Genomic DNA, 25,460 nt, shown 5'->3' on the forward strand with positions numbered 1-25,460 from the left:
CTTTTATTCTCTATAAAATACTTTTTCCATTCAATTTACAATTTGATCGAATTAGCTGGATTTAATTTGTTGAATTCTTACGTGTAAATTACCTCATTTGAGTATGTTAAAGTAGAGTAGGTGATTAATTAGACTAAACACACCACTGTGGAAAATTAACTTGATATACGAAGAAGATTATTTAATTTATTTATTTTTTTAAATATTACTCTCAAGTAAAGCGGCAAGCTATGAAAGTAATTGGTCGACTGAACTTTAGGTAATAAGGATGCAAACCTAATCTATTAAGCCGTGTATTTTTTTTTTTTAAAGCATTGCAATAAATTAACCGCGGTAATACAACCTATTGTGGTAGGAGCTTGACCAACCTTCCATCCCTTCAATACACGAGGAACATATATGGACGTGCTTTGAAACTTTAATCATATGTCTAATTTGCACTATTCTTTCAAACTTTTATATACGTCCGGTCAATAACTTTTATAACTCCAAGGTGCATATATACTTTGTTCAATTACTTGATGTATACTATACTCATAATTTACAATAATGTTACGTAACATATCATATCATGCAGAAAATATTGAAGTACCAACTAAGAGGGAGAACATCGTTTTGATTTTTCCTAGTCACTATCTAGAAAGATACTCTTTGTCATAATCTTAACCTTATATTTGTTTGCTTATATAAACACCCATCTAGGCAATAGAACAAAACATAAACCTCTAACTTTCACCCTACAACAAAATGTCCGGTAGCGAGCTACAACGCCCTTCTATTCAGCTAGTTATCGATTCTTCCACCACTATAGCCAACACCACTACTAAAGCTCCGCGATCAAGTTCTAACCCTTCGTTCTCCTCGAGGAAATCGTTGTCTCCCATTCTAGCTCGACTCCATGCAGGGTATTTTAGAATCAGCCTCGCTTTTGGAAGCCAAGCACTCCTATTGAAAATGCTTCTCCAAACTACTAACCACAATCATAGTACTAGTGACAAGCCATTGTCTCTTCTAGATGTCTTTCACAGCCTCCCATCGACTATATCCTTTTTCCTATGGTGCTTCTCTCTGTTAATCCTAACATTACTCTCCTCCTTCTATGTCCTTCGATGCTTCTTTCACTTCCACTTGGTGAAAGCAGAGCTCTCACACCATGTAGATGTGAATTACCTTTACGCCCCATGGACCTCTTGGCTTCTCCTCCTCCAATCCACCCCTATCGCCATTGCTCCAAAGACTACCCCCATCTAATCCTCTGGTGGGCATTTTCCATCCCAATCATAGCCCTCGATGTAAAAATCTATGGTCAATGGTTCACCACCGAGAAGAAGTTCCTCTCAATGGTGGCAAACCCTACAAGCCAATTATCGGTCCTAGGAAATCTAGTAGGGGCTAGAGCTGCGGCTCAAATGGGATGGAAGGAAAGTGCAGTTTGCATGTTCTCTTTAGAGATGGCTCACTACTTGGTGCTATTCGTCACACTTTACCAACGGTTGTCTGGTAGAGACCGCCTTCCTGCCATGCTCCGTCCTGTTTTCTTCCTCTTCCTCGCAGTCCCAAGCATGGCTAGCTTGGCTTGGAGCTCTATCTCTGGATCGTACGATACTGAATCAAAGATGCTATTCTTCCTCTCACTCTTCCTCTTTGCATCATTGGTAATTTTTTTACTTCTCTAGGTTATGAAGATTTCTTAACAGGAAGGGACAACTGTATAGGTGCTGCTCTACTGCCCACGTCTCATCTTTCAGTGATCCTATTGTGGATTGGAGAGGCAGGGCAACCGAAGAGCGACTGTATGGTTCAAAGACAGATCTTGCAGCCTTGCAGGTTGGAAAGCCTTGCATCCATAGGCTCAGGAAACAGAAAATCAAGTTAATTATAACAAAAAGAACCACTAACGACGACTAGCAGTAATACCGAACAAACTTTCACCAACCGGTCATAGCATTTGACTAATTAAAGATTAACAAAGAAGGATACAATATTATAAAATTTGAGAAAAAGAAGCAATCTAATTAACACTGCGTGCATAGGCCGTAATATACATTAACTTAAACATGATTTATGGAATCATTCAAATTAGAAGCAACAAGACAGATTAAGGCAGTAGTAATACACGTATAGTTTATATGTACATGCTAATCAAGAACATAATCTTTATTTTGTCTTATGTTAGTGGCAACTTAATTACAGCTGGAGATAAGTTAACCTTTCTTAAAGCTGAAACATCTGATGTAAATAGATCAGAACATTCGTCATTTAATTTGAAACATAAGCAAACAGAAAATCATAATACGAAGTATATGTTTTTATAATATACTGACCTCAATCCTTTGGCTTGTGATTCAGGTGAGCAGACCAACCTTATTCAAGAAATCAATGAGGAAGTATAACATCGCATGGTGGGCATACTCGTTCCCGCTAACCATGCTAGCTCTTGCATCTGCAGAGTATGCACAGGAGGTAAAGAGCCATGCAGCAGCAGCTTTGATGCTCATAACCTCAGGACTCTCGCTCCTAGTTTTCATTGGACTGCTGTTGTTTACTGTGCTCAATGCTGCTAAGCTGCTTCGTGAAAATGATCCTATGGCTTGATAAATACTGTTAGTGTAAACAATCCATGTCTTAAATCATATCCATCGGCAAGCCTTTATGCATTGGGCACAAATTTGGCAGAGTTACATGCATACTTGACAAACATAGGTGAATAGTTCCCATATATAATCCCAGGGGAATTTCTCCTCGAGTACTATCAGCAATCTAATTCGCGCCCTTCTCAAGACAATTCAATTATTCAAAGATACAAATATGAATTGGTCATCAAACCCCTAAGCATTGTATCCAAAGATTCACAGTTTTCTATACAGAAACCATATTCATCTGCTAAGCCATGAAGATTATACAGAAAAAAATGAGGCAGCAGCAAATAGGTGATAAAAATTCATCAATCTCAATAGATTAGTAAGTTGAGAATCTCTTCTAGATCGAAGAAAGCACAAGCATAACAGAGTCTGACAAACTGGAAGATTGAAGTAACAGAACTCTATGTATCAATAAACATATAAATGAATAGAAAATTTTTGACAGAAAAAAAAAATGAAGAGAAACTATCAAAAGCCTATGCATACTGGGGGTGATGAGCAAACACACACTTCAGAATTACTCTATTTGTATTCCTTCCTGCGTCAGTATTTCTTGTCCTATATCTTGCTCTCTCGAGTGGCACAATGGTGTAAGGTATAATGGAATAAATCAAAAACTTGTGTGACTTCGAAGGAAGACCAAGGAACCTACAAAATCTTTAACAGGGGGTTGCAAAATATTCATTACGAGTCCTTCTTGCCAGTGGAAAGTGAAATTTTGTGGTCCAGCGTCTGCAATTGATTCCGAAGTTCTTGGTTTTCTTCTAATAAACGATCATATTCAAGAAGCAGCCCCTCAGATTGCTTCCTAAGAGCCTCAACAGTAGCTTCTGATGTACTCGCTTCCTTAACCTTGCTTTCAAGATCTGATTCCAGCTGCCTAATCATATCTTTAAATGTGTCTACCTGCTGCTCTCTGGCTTTCAATTCCTCAGAGCTAGGGCCAGCAGATTTCATGTCATTCCGCTTCACAGCCTCCATGGTCTTCCTCCTCAAACGAAGTTCTCTGATGTAGTGGTGCAGACGATCAATCATTAGTGCAAGAAACAAGATGAATCCTGCAGCAATGAAAACCACAAATGTGGGCTTAGATGCACAAAGACTATTACAGTTAGTAATCTACAATGAGAGACCTTGAATAATGAAATGGTACTCTATATGAATTCACTTAAGATTGTCCTAAAAGAGCTACCAACTAAGCTAATAAATCCAACAGACTGTAGCAGCAAAACATATATAGAAACCCCATATCCTGAATAATGTTGTTTGGAACAATCAAGGACATGAAGCAATGATAATCTAATAAACTTATACTAGTATTGTATATTGAGATACCACACTAAGTTCCATTTCCAATACTAAGCTAGGAATTGATCGAGGAGGTAACTTTGCAAGAAGAATCACAAAAATCTCAAACTAAAATATCGAATTCCATCTTCCATAATGACAGGCATTCATAGCCTTGTCTGTCTCCCTTTGGCATCCCAAGAATGATTAGCAATGGAAATATGTTGCCCTAAACCATAGAGAATGACAACACAATGTTCTCCTGAATTCGATCCATACAGCAGTATTAAAGAGATATTTCTACTTACTTCAAAGTTCAAACAAAACAAAACCAAGCCTGATTTTTGAATTCGATTTTTGGAAAACAAACTAATGGAGAATTCATTCAATCATTTGAATTATGAAAAGGAACAAAATGATATACTTCACATCATAGAAGTATAATAAGATGCACAAATCAGCATTGGCACATAGCAAATCAATCCAATTTCTCAAATTCATAGGATAGCAACACCAAATGAGGCATCAACTAGAATCTTCAATATTTTAGCCAAATTCAATTTTGATAACAACAACTTTCCACATTGAGAAAACCCACAACCCCAAAGTTTTTAAGCCAAATACAGTTATATGGGCAAAAAAATAAAAATCTAAACCGACCCAAAAATAATTGGGACAAAAAGTTAAAATTGTGATCAATACCCAACAAAATATCTTCAAAAAGTTAAAAAGGTGCAATATTTCACAATTCAACCAAACACAAAATTCAAAAATTAATCAAACCAACCCTAATCAGTAGGACATTCATCAATAACCCAAAATTAAATTCCCAAAAAATCATCAAAAATTCAATGCAAATACCAAAAACAGGACAAAATCAAAAGGAACCCAGAAAAATTAGATAAGAAATGAAGAGAATTGAAGAATACCCATAAGAGAAGCTTCAAGAAGATGCCTGGAAAAGATGACTTGATCAGTGGGATTGAGAGTATCGGGCCCACCATCTTCTCCAATAGCACGACGTTGGATCTTAAGAGTGCTATAAATGGTGGAAAAGAAAACAATGGAAATTGTAGCAGAGACAGTTTTGATGACAATTGGACCACGCCCACGTTTGATTTTGTCAAGAACAGCAATTACAAGCTTTCTTAATGGAGTTTTGAAAAGTAGCAGCAAAATTATGGCTGCTTCAATGAAGATTACTGAGTATAGAAGATGTATCATCTTAATTCAATTGTTTGTTATGAAATTCTCTGGTTTTTCTGGGTGAAAAATGCAGATGAATGAAAAGAGAAAAAGAGAGAGAGAAGAGAGGGATGGAGAAGAGTAATGCGGGGCAATACTATTTCTGGGTGTTTCGTTTGGGCGGCTCAGGGGCTCTTATTTTATTTTATTTAAAGTATTTTTGATGGTATAGAGTAGAGGGCCATGGGAAAGTAGAAAATGTAAAATGTTAAGAGTTAGAGCATTTTAGTGGCAAATGAGTTCTTCGGATCGGGTTTGGATAGATCGTTCAAGCTGATTTTTTTTTATTTAAGTTGGATCGATTTATTTCATACTATTATTATTGACAATGTGCTTATCATAATACAATAACTACATTTATATGCACGCGATGCGTGTTTTAAGTTTCTAAGCCTACATGCACTTATCATCTTATAAGGGAAAGAAAAGTAAGGGCATTCGAGGTGTATTTGAAAGACATCAATATACCACTACTCAGTTTTGGCCTCCAAACAAAGTTCTTATCACCATCGGGCTTATCGCTTTGTATTTGATTAGCAGCGGTACAACTAGGTGAATGTAGATTGAGATGATCAAGTCGTCCGACCAGATTAGCCTAGACTGACTATAATTTTGGCTAATAGTTTGTAGACATATAGTCGAGCCTAGTAGGCTGTTGGAATGTATTGTCTTAGGCTTCATTGATATTTATTGATGGATGTCTAGTTATAAGGGTGATATGGGTTAATAGGATACCTCCAAAAGTTGAGAACTTGGTAATGGTAAGCTGCTAAAGAATCAGTACTTATTCATTAGTGATTGTGTTAGCTAAATTAATAACAATAATGCAGTTTTATGTATACGAAGCATACAGTTTTACAAGACTCAAATATGATAAAAGAATGAAAGAATTTGTTAATTCCTACATGTACAAGATCACCTAAATTAGGCTATACACTATAGTATCACAAACATTATTCCTATATTAAGGAATCATCTAAACCTATAACTTATGAAAGAATGAAAGAATTTCCTAACTACTGTACTATTTTCACTACCATTATATGCATGATCAAAACAGCTTGCTTGCAAATTCATCCACACAACCTCCATTCTTTCTTGATTTATCGGCGAATTCCCGGAGTTCAGACAAGCTCCGACCCAAATGCAAAGCCATCTTCAACTCAAAAACTTCACCATTTTCTCTCTTTTGTAAGTCCCCTTCTTCTAAGGTAGACTCTACAGTCTCTTCCAAGAGCTTAAAAAAACCAGCACAATTTCTGTACATCTCAAATACCATTCCTACTTGCCCTCCATGCTCTATAGTATTCACTGCAGCAGCCATTGACCCGGCGACAGCTGCAACAAGACCACCCCACGGTCCACCTTGACCTACACAAGCAGCTCCAACAGTCGCGATACCTGTCAAAATTGGACCTGAGACAGCCAACATTTTGCTCAACTTCAACGCCTTGTTACCTAACCTAACATAATCCTCAACATCCTTGCTCTTTGTCACGCCTACGATTTCTCGTATATCATCCTCCAATTCCCTAGTCCATCCATTCTGCTCATCATTACCTTTGGAAAAATTATGTTTTAGTGATGAAGTTGATTGTTTCTTAGACGGCCACCATACAGCTGGCTCTAAACTCTCGGGGTACTTATCGAGCATGGCGCCTAGGAGAGGCAAAGGGTACGCTCTATCCAAGGCTAACACCTTAGCCAAGGCCTCCTCAACATCTTCTTGAGTTGGTGTTCGAAGATAAAATGTGGTTTGGACCTTAGTTTTCAGCTGCTTGAACAACCTCACCGCGTTTCTTTGCTCCTCAACTAGCTGAGAAGGTTGGATCTTGTTCATAATCAATAAGATCCCGGTGCCTGCAGCAAAGAGTAAGGCTGAAGACACCTTTAACCCTAACCCGTGAGGCTCACTAGCCTCGGCTAGACCAGCCATTGTAACCGCGGTTAAGGTGATCATGTTAACCGAGTTTAGCAACAATGAGTTCCAATTCTCACGTTGGTTTCCGATGTTTTGATGCATTTCTATTCTATCACTAATAGCTTCTAAGATTGTATGTAATTTGATGGCTTCTTTCGTGTGTTTCGTGGTTGTGGTGGTAATAATTGGTTTTGCTTCTCTTAAAGGAAGGTTTGTTGTAAGCTTATCAAGCTGTTCAATAAGGTGCTGTTTTTGAGCATGATTTGGTAGTTTTGGGACTGTAATTTTGGGGTTCCTTAAGTATTTTGGACCACTAATTGAACTTGTGATCATAGATTTGTTTGAAGAAATCGAGTTTGTTGATGATATCGAAAGAGTTGTTGATGTTTGTAAGGCAACCATGTTGTTTGAAGATCTTGAGATTGAATCTTGTTTTTGTGTAAAAATATGTAAAAGTTGGAAGAAAAAAAAAATGGTCTAGTTTTTCTCTGAATTTTTTTTGATGGTTTGGCTGAATTTGTACTTTGTATATGTTTATGATTTATGATGGTGGATTGGGGTTGTTATTTATACTCAAGGTTCATCAAAGATAAAAGAAAAAATAAAAGTGGGCCAACTTTTGAGATGTTGACTAGTAGGACAAATTGGATTAATTGACTTGGCCAATGAGCTATGATAGGTTAGACTTTTTCATATATTTAATGAATTCAATTATTCATGTATTTGGGTTTGAGGGAGGGGGCTTTGGTTTGGTCTCTTCAACGTTCAATTTGAGCGGGTAATTGGTAGTGCTGTCAAATTTCAAACCGAAACCGTCTAACTGCCCGAATCCAACCGACCCAAATGAGAACCGAACCGATTAAAAACCGTTTCTTTGAAACCGAAAACCGACCCGAACCGCATTTTAGTAAATCCGAAACCGAACCAATCCGAGTAATGTTAAACCGTTTAAAAACCGAACATGTTAACAAACCGAACCAAATATAAACCGAACTGAAAGAAAACCGAACCGAAAAAGAACCGAACCGTATCTAACCCGAAACCGATTCCAACCCGAAACCGTTTGAACTGGCATAAAAACCGCTTACACCGAACTGTTAGCAAACTGCTACTCGTTTGCACTGAACCATTTAAAAACCGAACTGATTGTAAACCGAACTGCTTATAAATCGAACTGTTTATGAACCGAACCGTTTATGAACCGAACTGCTTATAAACCAAACCGTTTATGAACCAAACCGCTTATAAATCGAACCGTTTACAAGCTTTTTTTGTATGTAATAATAATTTATTTTTTTTTGGTGCACTTTTTTATGTAATTATATGGATTAAGTATTAGAAATCTTATAATATATTTAGCATATATTCCATACTTATCATTTTTTCTTGAGACCATATACTTATCATATTAATTGTATATATCTTAGTAACTTAGTTAATACTAAATTCCCTTAGAAATAGCACTTCGTTAGCTAATCCGTGAGTATTGACTTTAATTTGGTTTTTGGGGAATAATCTGCAATTTTGGTTTTTTGGGCAATAACCTACAATTTTTTGGCCTTTTGGGCCTTATTCATCAACATAGCAGTATTCCAGTAGCATAATAGGATTAATAGCATTAACAAGTTATAAAACTTCTAATTCAACAAGTTTCAACTTAACAAAACCAAAACAAACTAATCCAATCCATACACATAATTAAACAATTTTTAACAACAAAGTAACAAAATCAAACCAACCAATCCATACAAACAAGTTTTAACAACAGAATTGTACAAGTTTTTAGCATAACAAGATTAACACCAGCACCACAGTCTGCAGCAGAATGGCAGATCAGCAGCACTGCAGACTGCAGCAGCAGAATGGCAGAACTGCAGCGATGGAAGAAGAGCAGCAGAACAACAGAATGGAAGAAGAGCAGCAGAACAGCAAAATGGAAGAAGAGCAGCAGCAGAATGGAAGAACAACAGCAGAACAGCAAGTCAGCAGCACAACAAGTCAGCAGAACAGCAGTAAGGAGAAGAAGCAGTCAGCAGTAGCAGCACCCTATACTTATCATTAGTGTAAGAAATGAAGCTACACTTTTCTCACAAAAAAAAAAAACAAGAAAGCTTGAATTAAGCAACACAATATAAATTAAGCATCAGTAAAATAGCAACATCCATACCTTTCTAATTAGATGCAAAACTTTCATCTATCACCTCTTTACCAATTTCAAGGACGTCTTCTTCAATATCACAATCATAACCACGTAACCAATTTTGTGTGGTAACCAACGCCTCAACATTCTTAGGCAAAAGTGCACTCCTATACTTGTTTAAAATACGACCACCCATGCTAAAAGAAGACTCAGAGGCTACCGATGTAATAGGAATGGCCAAAACATCCCTAGCCATAATAGCTAATATGGGGTACACATTAATTTGAGATTCCTAATACTTGAGAACATCATAATTCTGCCCTTCAATTGATGGTTGACGAGGAGTATTCAAATAATTATCAATCTCCATCGATGGTCGATTTAGGCTATCATCAACATCAACATCCTAGAAAAGTGCAAAAAATATGCTTTTATTAAATAATAAAAATTAAGACATATAATTATTATTTTAGTAAACCACAATAAACAGAAAATGATTACCTTGAATATATCATCATCATCCAAGAGACTATTTGATTTATCAACCCCAATAGGGATTAAGGGGGGAACAATTGTACTTGACTTAAAACCGGAACACATAGAAGAATAAAAGTTATACAACTCCAAAAGAGCATCTTTAATCACCTTCGCCTTTTCAACACATGCCTCCTCAACATAAAGCACTTTCAACATATTCGTCAATCGAAAAAGCTTATAGCGAGGATCAAGAACAATAGCTATTGAAAGGATCAAACTATAGTCATCCCAATAGCCCTCAAACTTTTCAAGCATAACTTTTGCCATGGGTGCAAGTTTAGGGTCTATATGGGCTTTAGTTATTGTGTGCTCAATTTTCAAAACACTAGCAAAATACAAATTTGCGGTAGGATATTCAGAACCAGAAAATAACATAGTGATTTCATAAAATGGCTTTAGGAAATGACATATTTTTGCAAGGGTATCCCATTCATCATCCGAAAGTTTGAATTCATAACCCATATACTTATTGATAACCACTTTCAAGGCTTCCTTTGCTTCTAAAGCTTTTCGGAGCATCGTATAGGTGGCATTCCAACGAGTCACAACATCAAGACGTAACTTACCGTTAAATAGACAGTTAACCTCAGAAAGAGCATGCTCAAATTGAGTAAGTCTAGAGTCCGAAGAATCAATATATTTACAAACCTCACGCAATTTTTGAACACTACTATCAACTTCTTTCAAACCTCTTTGAACAATAATGTTCAAGACATGAGCTGAACATCGAATATGAAAAAATTTACCATTACAAGGAAGAGGAGAAGTCAACATTAAATCTTTCTTCAAAAGTTTAACCATAACATCCATAGATCGAGCATTATCAACAGTAATTGCAAAAGCTTTACCCTGAAGGTTCCACTCCCCAATAAGTTTAAACACAAATTTTTCTATCTCAACACCAGTATGAGGAGGACCACAATATCCAAAATTCAGAATTTTAGACCTTAGACACCAATTTTTATCAACATAATGTGCAGTTAAAGTGAGATAACCTCTATTAGTGCATGCTGTCCACAAGTCACAAGTGAAGCTAACTCTACCTTCAATTCCAGAAAAAGATTGCAACAACAAGGACTTAAACTTATCATGCTCAGCAATACAATATTTCAACATAGTGTTTCTACACACATGCTTCACATTAGGATTCAGATTCGTAAAAACTTCCCTAAGGCCATGATGCTCCACAATATTTAAAGGATAGGAATGCAAAATTATAGCTCTAGCAAGCAATTGTAAATGACGAGTTTGATTAAACGTAGGATCAACAACACTTTCAAGATTTGCAGGATGATGTATATTTTTACCCATGCATGCCTTAGTATGAGCTTTACAAGTGGAAGTACCAACCTTACCTGGTGCTTTATATTCATTACAGCAAACATTGCATCGCGCATATCTTATCGGAGCAAGACCAACAATCTTATCAAAAAAGGTGTAATGCCTCCACACATCTGATGTTTGCCACGCTTACTACCACTAGTGGTAGTGACTTGTTGCTGAGAAAAATCTTGATTCTGAATAGTGTTTTGAGAATCTGAAGTTTCTAAGTAACCGAACTGTTTCCAACCCGAAACCGCTTCCAACCCGAAACTGTTTGAACCGGGATAAAAACTGTTTACACCGAACCATTAACAAACCGCAACCCGTTTGCATCGAACCGTTTACTACCCGGACTGTTTACAACCCGAACCCAATTAAAACCGATCAAGATTAAACCGAAACCGAATCGAACCGATAAATATTTAAACCGAACTGAAACCGACCCGCGAGACACTTAAACCGATTTAATACCGACCCGATTTAATACTGAACCGATTTCAAACCGAACCAAACCCAAACTGTCAAACCGTTTGACAGTGCTAGTAATTGGTATAAAATTAAACATTTGATTTGTTCTTACTTCTAAGTTTGAGGCTTCAAGTAAATACTTTGAGCCTATATAATTACAATTAATTGCCATCATACCAAGGTCTTAGCTTATATTTGACATGTTAGTGCTTGGAAATTGGCATGGAGGTGTTTATGTTTCAATGTGATTATAGACCTAAAAGACTCACTTAAGTAGTAAAAATAAAATAGTAAGATACAGTAAACAATAGCTATGTTGGCTATTCGATTTTTGTCATTTTCTAAGAGGGAATTATAGACTTAACAATATTGACTCTTACCTATTTACCCAATCTAATACTCAGTTTGCACTTGACATTAATCCGTTTGGTAAATACTTTGGTTAATTAATTATAATATTGTATGAAATTATTTTATTTTATTTAAACTTATTTTTTTAAAATTATTTGAAATTATTGTTTAGTCTTCACTTGTTTTATACTACTTATAAAGTTTTTGAACTTAATTTGTCTAAACTTATTTTATATGTTTAATATTATCTAAACTTATTTTATTTTGTATTATCTAAACTTATCTTATTTAATTTAATTTTATTAGAAATTATCAGAATTTATTTTTTTTCTAAATAATAAGATTAAATTATATGAAACAATCATACCCTTAAACAAAAACACGAATTATCCCAAATTGATTTTAACCCAAATAAATTGACTCAAACTGACCCAAGTTGAATATGAATATATGCTTCAATAATTGACCCGAACATACACCTGATTTTTTTTTTTAATTTGTTAAATCATTTAAATTAGGACATAAATAATTAATTAGACTAATCCATTAATTAGGTACTTGATTGATAATTACTAGGGGTGTCAATCGAGTTTATGATTAAGTTTTGGGTTTAGTTTATCGATTTCGGTTTGTAACGGTTCGGTTTTTAACGGGTTGGAATTACTATCGGGTCAGCCCGAGTTGGTTTTAAATAATTTCGGGTCGGTTTGGTTTGGTTTATTTTTATTACAGTTTCTTTTCAGGTCGAATTCTAATCGGGTCAGGTTATAATTGGTTCAGGTTATAATCGGTAGAGTTGTCAATTCGGGTGAACGGGTCGGGTTTAGGTCGGGTAAGAATGGGTCGGGTCAAGTCAATTCAAATTAATTCCATAACCTATGCGGGTCGGGTTTGAGTTGGGTCATGCTTGAGTCGGGTCATACTTCTTATCGGGTTTGGGTCGGGTTTAGGTTGGGTTAATAAATGGTCAGGTTGAATTTAGGTCGGGTCAATAACAAGTCGTGTTGATTTCGAGTCGGGTTAGTAACAGATCGGGTAGAATTTTTGGGTCGAGTTAGTAATAGGTATGGTAAAATTTGGGTCGGGTCAATAACAAGTCGGGTTGAATTTGGGTCAGGTCAATAACAAGTCGGGTTGATTTCGGGTCAGGTTTGTAACATTTTAGGTTAAATTCGGGTCGGGTTGGGAACATGTCGGGTTGAATTCAGGTCAGAAATAAGTCGGGTTAAATTCGGATTTTGACGGGTTAAAACGGGTTTTGGTCAATTTCGGTTCAAGTCGGGTTCAGTGCAAGTTAATTAAATTGGTCGTTGTAAACCGGTAAATCAGTGCAAGTTGTAAACAAGTAAATTGGCCGTTTAAAAGCAAATTGAATGGTTCCACACACCCAATTGGACTCCTAGAGGGTATTAGGGACCATAGTAAACAATTCGGTAATTTTTATTTCCGGACGAAAAAAGTCAAAAAATTCCAAAATTGAAGGCTAATAATATCCACGCTTTTTGAGAAATTTTGGAGGTTTCAGGGCCCAGTGTAGAAAAGTCTTGAAATTCTATGGGATACATCTCGGAGTCATATAATGCCGTTTGGAACCATATATGATCATTATTTTTTGTCATAAATGTTCGTGGTAGGCTTGAGTTGATAAAATCGGTGCAAGTTGTAAACCAGTAAATTGGTCGTTTAAAGGCAAATTGGGTCGTTCCACCCACCCAATGGGACTCCCGGACGGTATTAGAGACCATGGTAAACATTTCGGCAATTTTTATTTACAGGCGAAAAAAAGTCAAAAATTTTAAAATTGAAGGCTAATATCCACGCTTTTTGAGAAATTATGGAGAATTCGGGCCCCGGTGTCGAAAAGTCTTGAAATTCTAGGGGATACATATCGGGGTCATTTAATGCCGTTTGTAACCATATATGATCATTATTTGTTGTCATAAATGTTCGTGGTAGGCTTGAGTTGATGAAATCGTTGCAAGTTGTAAACCGGTAAATTGGTCGTTTAAAGGCAAATTGGATGGTTCCACCCACCCAATGGGACTCTCGGACAGTATTAGGGACCATGGTAACCATTTCGGCAATGTTTATTTCCAACTGGAAAAAGAGTCAAAAATTTCTAAATTGAAGGCTAATATCCACGCTTTTTAAGAAATCTTGGAGAATTCGGGCCCAGTGTCGAAAAGTATTGAAATTCTAGGGGATACATCTCGGGGTCATTTAATGCCGTTTGGAACCATATATGATCATTATTTGTTGTCATAAATGTTCGTGGTAGGCTTGAATTAATGAAATCAATGCAAGTTATAAACCGGTAAATAGCCCCTTTAAAGGCAAATTGGATGGTTCCACCCACTAAATTGTACTCCTGGTGGGTATTAGGACCACGGTAAACATTTCGGCAATTTTTATTTTCGAGCAAAAAAAAGTCAAAAAATTCCAAAATTGAAGGCTAAGATCCACGTTAGGAATTGAGAAATTTTAGAGGTTTCGAGGCCCGGTGTCGAAAAGCCTTAAAATTTTAGGGGATACATCGATCTCAGGGTCATATAATGCCATTTTTAACCATTTATGATTATCATTATATGTTGTTATAAATGTTCGTTATAGGCTTGATTTAATGTAATCGGTGCAAGTTGTAAACCGATAAATTAGTCGTTAAAAGGCAATTTGGATTGATACACCCACCCAATTGGACTCCCGGAGGATATTAGGGACCATGGTAAAAATTTCGGTAATTTTTATTTCGGGGTGAAAAGAAGTCAAAAAAATTCAAAATTGAAGGCTAATAATATATCCATGTTTTTTGAGAAAATTTGGAGGTTTCGGGTAGAGCTGTCAATTCGGGTAAACGAGTCAGGTTTGGGTCGGTAAGAGTGGGTCGGGTCAACTCGGGTCGGGTCAATTCGGATTTATTCCTTAACCTATGCGTGTCGGGTTTGGGTTAGGTCATGCTTGAGTTGGGTCACGTCGGGTCATACTTCTTATCGGGTTTGAGTCGGGTTAATAACAGATCGGGTTACATTCGGGTCGGGTGAACAATAGGTCGGGTTTAATTCGGGTATTCACGGGTTAAAACGGGTTAGGGTAATTTTCGGGTTCGGTGCAAGTCAATAATTTGTGGGTTAGGATCATGTCATGTCATTCTCGGGTTTGAGTCAGGTTCGCTTCAAATCAATAATTTGTGGGTTATAATCAGGTCAGGTCATTCTCGGAGTCAAGTCAGGTTATGTTCAAGTAAATAATTTGCAGGTTACAATCAGGTCGAGTCATTTTCAAGTCAGGTCATATTCGGTTCAACTAACTATAAATAGATCATTATCATTTTTATCAAGCTAATTATTTCCTTTTACTATAATGTATATGGCAATATATTAGGGAACTATAGTTTATAATTTAGGAAGATAATTATCTCCTTTGACCATACAACAAATATATACTACATTTAACTCTTAAATTTGAGGATGATGCTCCTTTCTTTTGCTGGCCTAGATCGAATTTGTCTCTCTAGACAAAATGCTTTGATCAACAATAATAAGGTGGTCTAAATTACATTTAACGTGATTTGAAATCAGGTCAGGAACAATTTGGGTTGAATTTAGGTCGGGTCAATAACAAGTCGTGTCGATTTTGAGTCGGGTTAATAACAGATCGGGTTGAACTTTTGGGTCGGGTTAGTAATATGTCTAGTAAAATTCAGGTCGATTCAATAACAAGTCGGTTTGAATTTGGGTCAGGTCAATAATAAGTCGGGTTGATTTCGGATCTGGTTTGTAACAAGTTGGGTTAAATTTGGGTTAGGTTGAATTCAGGTCAGGTTAGTAACAAGTTAGGTTAAATTTGGGTTTTGACGGGTTAAAACGGGTTTGGGTCAATTTTGGTTCAAGTCGGGTTCGATTCAGGTCAATAATTTACGGGTTACATTCGGGTCAGGTCATCTCCAGGTCAGTTTATGTTCAGGTTCGGGTCTCACATACTCGGGTTAACTCAAGTCTAGGGTTGGTTTCAGACTTTCAGGTCGGGCCAGGTCAGGTTTAAGTCACCATTTTTTCGTGTTCAAATTGGTCGGTTAATAATCAGGTTTAAGTCGGTATTTCGGGTCAGGTCAACTTTTGACAGCTCTAATGATCGATTCGGGTTAAATTCGGTCGGTTTAAAAATGGGATTTGTCAATTTAAAGCGGGTTTATGGTCAACACATATCGGGTCCTACTTGGGTCGGGTTGTAATCGGTTCAGGTCAGAATCGGTTTGAGTTAAACTCAGTCGGTTTGACAACTGGTTTTGTCAATTTTAAACGGGGTTCGTTAACGTATATCTTCTAGTATTTCCTTAATATTCTTTAATTAGTTATTCCAGACAGAGTATTAATTAGCTATTTAGATTTATGTCCTTTTTTGTATAATGATTTTCAGATCAACTAATAATAACAAATCTAGAATTAGCTTTTGATTTAGATTTTTATTTTTTTTAATACAATATTGTGTTCCATAAGCCATTACTCGTTAGAGGACGATAATATTTTAGCATAAGAGTTTCAATGACATAAAAATTCCAAACTTTTTCAATATAAACACTTTGTAATTCAAATTAAACCTTTTTGTTTCACTATTGATAAAATATACCCAAAAAAAAAAGAAAAAAAAAAGCTCTATTGTCATAACGGGTTACGGACTTACGGATTATAAACGGTTCGATTATAACCGGTTACGGGTTGTAAACGGTTCGGTCATAACTTATTACAGGTTATAAATGGTTCAATCTTAACCAGTTACAGGTTCTAAACGATTTCGGTTTATCAGGTTTTTGCCGGGTTTAATTAAACGGTTTCGGTTTACAATGGGTCGGGTTGCTATCGGGTTTAGAAGTACTCGGTTCGGGTTGTTCTCGCTTTCGGGTCGTATCAGTTTGGCTTGATAATGGGTAAAGTTCATTAACAACGGCTCTCAAACATTCGGATCGGTTCGATTTCAGGTTTTAAAAAATCGGGCCGGTCAATTTACGATTTTAAAATAACAGGTTCTTAGCGGTTCGGTTCCTTTTCGGAACAACTCGAAACGGTTCGGATTCATCAGTTTGGGTCGGTTTTCACCTCCCTAATAACTACTACTATATATAATTTCGTAATTTTCATAACTTGTAACAGTACGTAATAGTAGAAAACTAATTAGTCTAATTAGCCTAGTTGTCTCTCTTCTTCACATTACTTGTGAGCCAAGCCAATTATAGCTACAACGCGTGGCTCATTAAGATCTCGAACAACACCAGGCCAAATTCGAGTCAAACTTACTCAGCTCGAGACTAGCCTAGCTTGACGATTATTTGATTAATGATAATCAATGTAAATAATCTTAACATTTCAAAATATTATGACACAATCATCCTCAATAATTTTAGGATTACTACTAAGTACTAAATTAATTTTAATAAAGTATACACTAAGATGGATCTAACAAAATTTGATCAATATATGACTATGTTTTTCAATAAATATATACATTGCAAGTACGAATTACAAAGGAAGTTTTTATTTTTTATTTTTATTTTTTTTAATACTCCCGTTGTTTTGTGATAATCACAACACTTAATTTGACTCTACTTTTATTTACTAATAGACCGTGTAAAACATTTTTGGATTAATCTTTCTGTACATTTTCATTAGATCAAACTTTTATATTTCTTGATAATATATACGGAGTACTACGCAATTAGAAATATTAATGGTTAAAGTTATTCATTGACATAGGTGTTGGTTAAAGTATTACAATTATTATAAAACGGAGGAATATATATTATGGAATAGCTCCCAAATATATGTGTATGTGCATTAACATTCTGAGACTTTATACAGAATTTCCAATAACAAAATCAAACAACCAACGTTTGTTTTAGTTTAATTGTAGATTCAATCATTGGCTTCTCGTAACAATAATGCAACATGGTTTCAAATTACAAATTTGATTGTGCAATTTTGCTGCTCCTAAAGAGTCTTTTTGTGGAATACACTTTTACACTAACATCCACATAATCACATGCATCTACGTGCAAATTCAACATTTAAAATTAAAGTGTGATGGCTAAAATCTTTGCATCTAATTCTGTAGAAGTGATTTAGAATGTCATGTTAATTTACAATTTCAATTTGACCATTTTACAAATAAAAGAATGAAAGAATTAATTCTTAATTACAATTTTACTACTAGGCTACTAGCTATATATGTGCATGCATGCATGGTGACTAGAAAGACTAGAAGAGCTTGCTAGCAAACTCATCAACAGAACCTCCATTTCTTTTTGATTTGTCGGCTCGAGTTGAACTCAGTTGGTTTGACAACTGATTTTGCCAATTTTAAACGGGTTTCGTTAACGTATATCTTCTAGTATTTCCTTAATATTTTTTAATTAGTTATTCCAGACAGAGTATTAATTAGCTATTTAGATTTATGTCCTTTTTTGTATAATGATTTTCAGATCAAATAATAATAACAAATCTAGAATTAGCTTTTGATTTAGATTTTTTAAAATACAATATTGTGTTCCATAAGCCATTACTCGTTAGAGGACGATAATATTTTAGCATAAGAGTTTCAATGACATCAAAATTCCAAACCTTTTCAATATAAATACTTTGTAACTCAAATTAAACCCTTTTGTTTCACTATTGATAAAATATACCCAAAAAAAAAAGAAAAAAAAAGCTCTACGGTCATAACGGGTTACGGACTTACGGAATATAAACGGTTCGATTAACCGGTTACGGGTGGTAAACAGTTCAGTCATAACTTATCACGGGTTATAAATGGTTCAATCTTAACCAGTTACAGGTTCTAAACGATTTGGGTTTATCAGGTTTTTTTCTAGTTTAAACGGTTTCGGTTTACAATGGGTCGAGTTGCTATTAGGTTTAGAAGTACTTGGTTCGGGTTGTTCTTGATTTCGGGTTGTATCAGTTTGGTTTGATAAATTCATTAACAGCGGTTCTCAAACATTCGGATCGGTTCAGTTTCAGGTTTTAAAAAATCGGATCGGGTCGATTTACGGTTTTAAATTAACGGGTTTTTAGCGGTTCGGTTCCTTTTCGGAACAATTCGGGATTCATCAGTTCGGGTCGGTGAATATAATACAATTTTGCTGCTCCTAAAGAGCCTTTTTGTGGAATATAATATACTTTTACACTAGCATCCACATAATCACATGCATCTACGTGCAAATTCAACTTTAAAATTAAAGTGTGATGGCTAAAATCTTTGCATCTAATTATGTAGAAGTGATTTAGAATGTCATGTTAATTTACAATTAAATTCAATTTAACCTAATTACAAACAAAAGAATGAAAGAATTAATTCTTAATTACAATTTTACTACTAGGCTACTAGCTATATATGTGCATGCATGCATGGTGACTAGAAACAACTAAATGATTAAAATAGCTTGCTTGCAAACTCATCAACAGAACCTCCATTTCTTCTTGATTTACTGGCGAATTCCCTGAGTTCAGACAAGCTCCGACCTAAATGCAAAGCCATCTTCAACTCGAAAACTTCACCATTTTCTCTCTTTTGTAAGTCCCTTTCTTCTAAGGTAGACTCTACAGTCTCTTCCAAGAGCTTAAAAAAACCAGCACAATTTCTGTACATTTCAAACACCATTCCTACTTGCCCACCATGCTCTATAGTATTCACTGCAACAGCCATAGACCCCGCTACACCCGCCACGATTCCTCCCCACGGTCCACCATGGCCTAAACAAGCAGCTCCCACGGCTGCAACACCGCTCAAAAGTGGACCCGAGACAGCTAACATTTTACTCAACTTCAACGCCTTGTTACCTAACCTAACATAATCCTCAACATCTTTGTTCTTTGTCACGCCTACGATTTCTCGTATATCATCCTCCAATTCCCTAGTCCATCCATTCTGCTCATCATTACCTTTAGAAGAATTGTGTTTTAGTGATGAAGTTGATTGTTTCTTAGATGGCCACCATATAGCAGGCTCTAAACTCTCGGGGTACTTATCGAGCATGGCGCCTAGGAGAGGCAAAGGGTACGCTCTATCCAAGGCTAACACCCTCTCCATGGCCTCCTCGACGTCTTCCTGAGTTGGTGATCGAATAGAAAGAGTAGTTTGGATGTTATTTTGAAGCCTCTTGAACAACCTTACCGCGTTTCTTTGCTCTTCTACCAACTGAGAAGGTTGAATCTTGTTCATTATTAAAAGGATACCGGTGCCTGCAGCAAAGAGTAAGGCTGAAGACACCTTTAACCCTAACCCATTAGGCCCACTAGCCTCGGCTAGACCGGCCATTGTAACCGCGGTTAAGGTGATCATGTTAACCGAGTTTAACAGCAATGAGTTCCAATTCTCACGTTGGTTTCCGATGTTTTGATGCATTTCAATCCTATCATTAACAGCTTCTAAGATTGTGTACAATTTGATAGCTTCTTTCGTGTTTTTCGTGGTTGTGGTGGTAATTGGTTTCGCTTCTCTTAGAGGAAGGTTTGTAAGCTTGTTAAAATCATCGATGAATATTTGTTTTTGCGCTTGATTTGGTAGTTTTGGGACTGTTATTTTGGGGTACCTTAAGTATTTTGAACCAATAATTGCACTTTTTATGGTGAATTTGTTTGATGTAACAAAAGTTTTTGAGGATGTTTGTAAAGAAATCATGTTTAAAAAGTCTTAAAATTGAATATTAATCTTGGTTTTCTCTATGTTTTTTTGGTTGTTTAATTTGTTGATGAATGGCGAATATGATTGAAGATTAGTTAGTTGGGGTTGTTAATTATTTATACAACTAACTAATGAACAAAACTATAAAAAATAGGAATGAAGCTTAGTCAAATATGAGGATCTTGACTAGTTTAATATAAAATCAATTATTGACTTGGTCGTCAAAACTAAATTCTAGGGTAAAGTGTAAAGACTTTTTCATGATCTAATATTCAACTATTACGGATTATAATCTTTGTAGAATTATAGGGATGTGGTTTGTTCAATGTTAATGTACTCCGTAGTAAAATTTAGAACATGCACTTTGAACTGTTCTTTACTTCTTTAGGTCTATAGATTTGACGTACATGCCCCTACATACATGGTAGTGCTTTAGTAGCATGAGCATATAGAATGCCATGTAACTTGATGCAAGATTCAAGATTCAAGTCATTCAACTAATGGAAAAGTGCCACATTGAACATATAAAGGTTGATGGCTTAACACCACCCTTTAGCCAACACATTTGGCCCACCCGCGATACCGTGTAACAATTATCTATTAACGACTCCCTTAAATTCTCACCAAGCTCATTTTAAAAAGAATTTCTCCTCTCAATCTCCTGATTGATGTAGGCTTTTACCTTATCTTTAATAAAAATGACAAGGAATTTGAACATAATTATATTAAGCTATAAGGATTCTCAATCAATTTTCATTATATTAACTCAATTAATTAAAACAATTTTGGAGACAACAATGTGCATGCTAGACTTTTTTAGATGTGGGAGGCCAATTAAGATAATATTATTTTAAAGCTTAAGCTAACAATTGAGGCCTAGAAATATGTTAAGTATATATTCTATTACGTCCTCTCGATCACACGAGAGTCGTTGAGTTTGAAGCAAGTGTATGAGGAAGCGGCTTTGGGGCTATTCATACCCAGCGCAAAATCAAATAAATTCCACTTTGAAAGGTGACGTGGATGATCTAAGATTTAAACCTTTGTCTTTGTGTCATGTTTACTCTAATATCATGTTTAAAGACTTACTCAAAGGCTTTTGATTACAGGCTTAGAAATATGTTTATATACTCTCTATTAATTTTGGATCAAGCTCCCTCGCTCCTAGATCGATGTAATTGGATTTGCAAAGTGTTGAATTTTGTTGGTTGTAATTCTTTTATTTAATGGTGGACTCCGTTAAATATACTCCATGAACAAAATTTCACCAGTTAAGTATATGAGATGTGTAGTCCTTAGAGTCATACACTCCTTACTTCAATATTACGGAGTACAAACATTTAGGTGGCAAAACAACTAAACAAAAATCAAGATTTTGCAAATCATATCTCATATCATTAGTCAAATTCTAAACTTTTAACTTATTTGGGGGTCCATTATATTTTAATCATTTAATCATTCCTTTATTTCCCTGTCATTGTTTTAAGCCCTTCAAAGTGACAAGACATATTCCAATATTTTAAGATGTTTTAAATCAATAATACAGTATTTGTTACTACACTTTTCACGCTAACATGCAAGCTTAACAAAAGGTGCAATTTTCTTTTAAATTACTTGTACAAAATAATACTGTCAAGCTTCCTTTTATACTGTACAAGTATTTATTATTAAGTAATTATAAGTTATGGCCTCTATTATTCTGTATAATTATAAATACTTAATCATACTTCATATGTAGTATATATTACACTTTACACAAGAAAAAAAAAGTATTAAAATCAAAGAATGTATTATTATTATTATTATTATTATTATTATTATTATTATTATTGCAATGCTTATAATTTAAACCTTTGTAGGTTACAAGATTATTCAAAGAATGAACTAAAAATTAATTTTGATGTTTTACCAAGTAAAACAAAATTGGTAAAAGTTCATTGTACAGCCTATACAATAGTGTACAATGTAACTTAATGAATCAATGAAAGAATAAATAAATATCCATCCTATCTAAGCTAGCTAAACACTTGATCAACTAGTTCTCTATACACTACATGATCATCAAACTATGCTGTGTAGCTAGCTATATATATACACAGTTAATTAAACTGCAATAGAAATTTAAATGAGCTTGCTAGCGAATTCACCTTTGGGACTCCCTAACTCGCTTGAACATGAACCGGAGGAGCTTGTAGCTGCCGCGAAATCTCTAAGCTCAGACAAGCTCCTCCCCAAATGCAAAGCCACCTTCAACTCGAACAACTCACCATTTTCTCTTTTTCCTAGATCTGTCTCTTGTAAAGTGGACTCAATTTTCTCTTCTAATAGGTTAAAAGTTCCAGCACAGTTCCTATACATCTCATATACCATCCCTACTTGTCCACCATGCTCTATGGAGTTCACCACACTAGCTAAGGACCCTGCAACACCCGCCACAAGTCCACCCCAAGGGCCACCATGCCCCGCGAAAGCTGACCCTATGGCGGCTATCCCCATCAGGATTGGGCCGGACATGGCTAGGGTTTTGTTAAACTTCAATGCTTTGCTCCCTAGTCTAACATAATCTTCGGTATCCCTCTTATCTATAACTCCGACAATTACTTTCATTTCCTCCTCCAACTCCTTTGTCCATCCATTATTCACTATTCCCTCTTTCTTGTCAAACAAGTTTTGTTTTGTACTACTATCATTGCCATTTTCTTGAGTCATGGCTTTCTTTGAAGGCCACCACATGGCTGGCTTGAATGTGTTGGGGAACTTCTCTAGCATCGCGCCTAGAAGAGGAAGAGGGTATGCTCTATCCAAGGCTAACACCTTCTCCATGGCATCCTCCACGTCTTCATGAGTTGGTGATCGAAGAGAAAGAATGGTTTGGATCTTGGTTCGAAGCTGCTTAAGCAACCTCACCGCGTTCCTTTGCTCCTCTACTAGTTGAGAAGGTTGTATCTTGTTCATTATCAAAAGAATGCCAGTGCCCGCGGCAAAGAGTAGGGTTGAAGCTACGTTTAACCCTAAGATAGGCTCACCGGAGAACCCTGCCATGCCGGCCATGGTGGCCGCGGTTAGGGTGATCATGTTGAGGGAGTTTAACAACAAGGTGTTCCAATTATCACGTTGGTCACCTATATTTTGGTGCATCTCTATCCTATCTAATACAGCCTCCAAAATTACATGTAACTTAACGGTTTCCAACGTTGCACTATCCTCATGACTAACTTCGTCTTGAGGACTAGTTGTGTTCTCCAATGGTAGGTTTATTTTTGCGTTTTTATTTAAAAAGGTGGTATTTTTTAAGGACAACTCTTTTAAAACCTTACTGTTCGGTAATTTTGGGATTGATAAGGCAGATCTAATTTGGAGGCTAGGAGCCACGGAACGAATTAAAGAATGTGTAACATGGTCTGATCTAATAACAGACCCCGAAGCCAATATTGATGAAGATTGCAATGTAGCCATAAACATGTATTCAAGAGAAGAAATGAATGATTTAGTATGCAAATATTTTTATGAAATTGGGTCTCTTGTATGTTGTGATAAGAGGAGAAGAAATGTGAGGTTGTAGATGAATTTTTCATGTCAAGAGGCGTTATCTTATATATATATGGATGCAAGTTGGCAAGAGAACACCGTTGGTTTGACAATGTTGACCAATAACGTACAAGGCATTTAGGTTTGACTCATTAAGCCCATTGAATGGACCTATTCATTCTTTGGTTTGTTTTTTTTGTTGGATTTTTATAACTACTTGGAATAAATACTTTTCCTAACCTGCAAATTTGGGTCACGAAATCTGACGATGTGCATGCGCGAAAAATTCAGATCAGTACTGCTGCTGCAATATTTTTAATATGGGACTCCCTGGTCCCTACAATAATACAATCTCGTACGTTGCTAGGGTTGCTCATACAGGATACGGAGTACTACATACGGGGTATTTATCTTTATCTTACCCTTGTCTTTTAAGAAAAAAACATAAAAAAGTACTTTTTTTTTTTTTTGGAATAGTACATAATATAGTACTTGTATGAGTATAAATCAACTACTCCGAATATACATGGATTTTTGGTTACTTGCTGCTTTCTCAAATACAGTATTTCATAATGAGTCAAGTGGTAATAATTCTATCTTTAAGACATCCAGTCAAATTAAATGCAAATTTACTTGGTAGTTATCACCTCATTTATCTCTATCTGAAATTTTTCCTGTTGATTTATGACATGTTCACATTTACTAAACTAAGCTAAACTGAACTGAACTGAACTGAGCTAAAATGAATATTTTATGAGAGAGGAAAATTAAGAGATGAACTGAACTGATTGGAGCTGAACTGAACTAACTGAACTGAACTGAATTGAACTGAACTGATTAGAGCTAAACTGAAATTAAGTAGATGTTAACAGTACCTTAGGCAAAGTTAAGTGAGAGATAAATATAAAATCCCTCCGTTTTTGGTATGTTACACACTTTGACCAAATATGAAGTAAGAGATAAGTAGGGTTGTTAATAAATTAAAAAAATTATAGAATAATAGTAGATCAAGTTAATATTTTATTGAAAAGTAAAATATATGAGAGATAAAAAAAATAATATAGATAAAGTAATACTCGGTTACTTTATGATGGTTACTCCGTTACGGATATAGAGCTTACTTAGTTAATAATATAGGGATTATGTTGTTTTCAGGGTTACGCAAAAAGTATAATAAGGGTTTACCATTTCAATATAATACAGGTCACTCCATGTTTCTACCAGTAACCCTACGATGTTGCCGCGTACAAAAAACTAACACGCTAGCATAAGATCCATAATTTTCCTTTAAAAAAAACTTCCTACATTGTATTTATTTTAATATCTTACTATGTGATATATATCCCGT

At 35.7% G+C, this 25,460-nt stretch overlaps 5 protein-coding genes and 1 pseudogene across 5 annotated transcripts; 1 reads left to right on the forward strand and 5 right to left on the reverse strand.

Annotated features, from left to right (window-relative positions):
• The first annotated feature begins 562 nt into the window (after positions 1 to 562).
• On the forward strand, positions 563 to 2,847 carry LOC110731312 (annotated as a pseudogene).
• An 80-nt stretch (positions 2,848 to 2,927) lies between these two features.
• Positions 2,928 to 5,677, reverse strand: LOC110731313 (B-cell receptor-associated protein 31-like). The gene is made up of 2 exons (XM_021911164.1): positions 4,859 to 5,677; positions 2,928 to 3,700 (listed from the first exon to the last, which is right to left on the reverse strand). The coding sequence occupies exons 1-2, from the start codon at positions 5,151 to 5,153 to the stop codon at positions 3,327 to 3,329; spliced, it is 669 nt and encodes a 222-aa protein (XP_021766856.1). The 5' UTR covers positions 5,154 to 5,677; the 3' UTR covers positions 2,928 to 3,326.
• A 548-nt stretch (positions 5,678 to 6,225) lies between these two features.
• On the reverse strand, positions 6,226 to 7,497 carry LOC110731153 (probable F-box protein At4g22030). The gene has a single exon (XM_021910985.1). It carries the CDS (start codon positions 7,495 to 7,497, stop codon positions 6,226 to 6,228), a length of 1,272 nt encoding a protein of 423 aa, XP_021766677.1.
• Positions 7,498 to 9,429: 1,932 nt separating this feature from the next.
• LOC110731314 (zinc finger BED domain-containing protein RICESLEEPER 3-like) lies at positions 9,430 to 10,229 on the reverse strand. The gene is made up of 2 exons (XM_021911165.1): positions 9,737 to 10,229; positions 9,430 to 9,641 (listed from the first exon to the last, which is right to left on the reverse strand). The coding sequence occupies exons 1-2, from the start codon at positions 10,145 to 10,147 to the stop codon at positions 9,528 to 9,530; spliced, it is 525 nt and encodes a 174-aa protein (XP_021766857.1). The 5' UTR covers positions 10,148 to 10,229; the 3' UTR covers positions 9,430 to 9,527.
• Positions 10,230 to 19,321: 9,092 nt separating this feature from the next.
• Positions 19,322 to 20,673, reverse strand: LOC110731111 (probable F-box protein At4g22030). The gene has a single exon (XM_021910948.1). The coding sequence runs from the start codon at positions 20,579 to 20,581 to the stop codon at positions 19,334 to 19,336; it is 1,248 nt and encodes a 415-aa protein (XP_021766640.1). The 5' UTR covers positions 20,582 to 20,673; the 3' UTR covers positions 19,322 to 19,333.
• A 1,922-nt stretch (positions 20,674 to 22,595) lies between these two features.
• Positions 22,596 to 24,085, reverse strand: LOC110731112 (probable F-box protein At4g22030). Its single transcript, XM_021910949.1, has one exon. The coding sequence runs from the start codon at positions 24,044 to 24,046 to the stop codon at positions 22,706 to 22,708; it is 1,341 nt and encodes a 446-aa protein (XP_021766641.1). The 5' UTR covers positions 24,047 to 24,085; the 3' UTR covers positions 22,596 to 22,705.
• Positions 24,086 to 25,460: the final 1,375 nt, after the last annotated feature.

The sequence above is a fragment of the Chenopodium quinoa genome, unplaced genomic scaffold, assembly GCF_001683475.1.
Source record: "Chenopodium quinoa cultivar QQ74 unplaced genomic scaffold, ASM168347v1, whole genome shotgun sequence".
NCBI lineage: Eukaryota > Viridiplantae > Streptophyta > Magnoliopsida > Caryophyllales > Amaranthaceae > Chenopodium > Chenopodium quinoa.

What these genes read in the sequence shown, in the direction of transcription:
- LOC110731313 (XM_021911164.1), bottom strand. Translation starts at nt 5,153, where the DNA reads ATGATACATCTTCTATACTCAGTAATCTTCATTGAAGCAGCCATAATT. An exon ending in TCTTGAAGCTTCTCTTATGG is followed by an intron (nt 3,701 to 4,858) that starts GTATTCTTCAAT and finishes TCATTGCTGCAG; the next exon opens with GATTCATCTTGTTTCTTGCA.
- LOC110731153 (XM_021910985.1), bottom strand. Translation starts at nt 7,497, where the DNA reads ATGGTTGCCTTACAAACATCAACAACTCTTTCGATATCATCAACAAAC.
- LOC110731314 (XM_021911165.1), bottom strand. Translation starts at nt 10,147, where the DNA reads ATGTTATTTTCTGGTTCTGAATATCCTACCGCAAATTTGTATTTTGCT. An exon ending in ATGATGATGATATATTCAAG is followed by an intron (nt 9,642 to 9,736) that starts GTAATCATTTTC and finishes GCACTTTTCTAG; the next exon opens with GATGTTGATGTTGATGATAG.
- LOC110731111 (XM_021910948.1), bottom strand. Translation starts at nt 20,581, where the DNA reads ATGATTTCTTTACAAACATCCTCAAAAACTTTTGTTACATCAAACAAA.
- LOC110731112 (XM_021910949.1), bottom strand. Translation starts at nt 24,046, where the DNA reads ATGTTTATGGCTACATTGCAATCTTCATCAATATTGGCTTCGGGGTCT.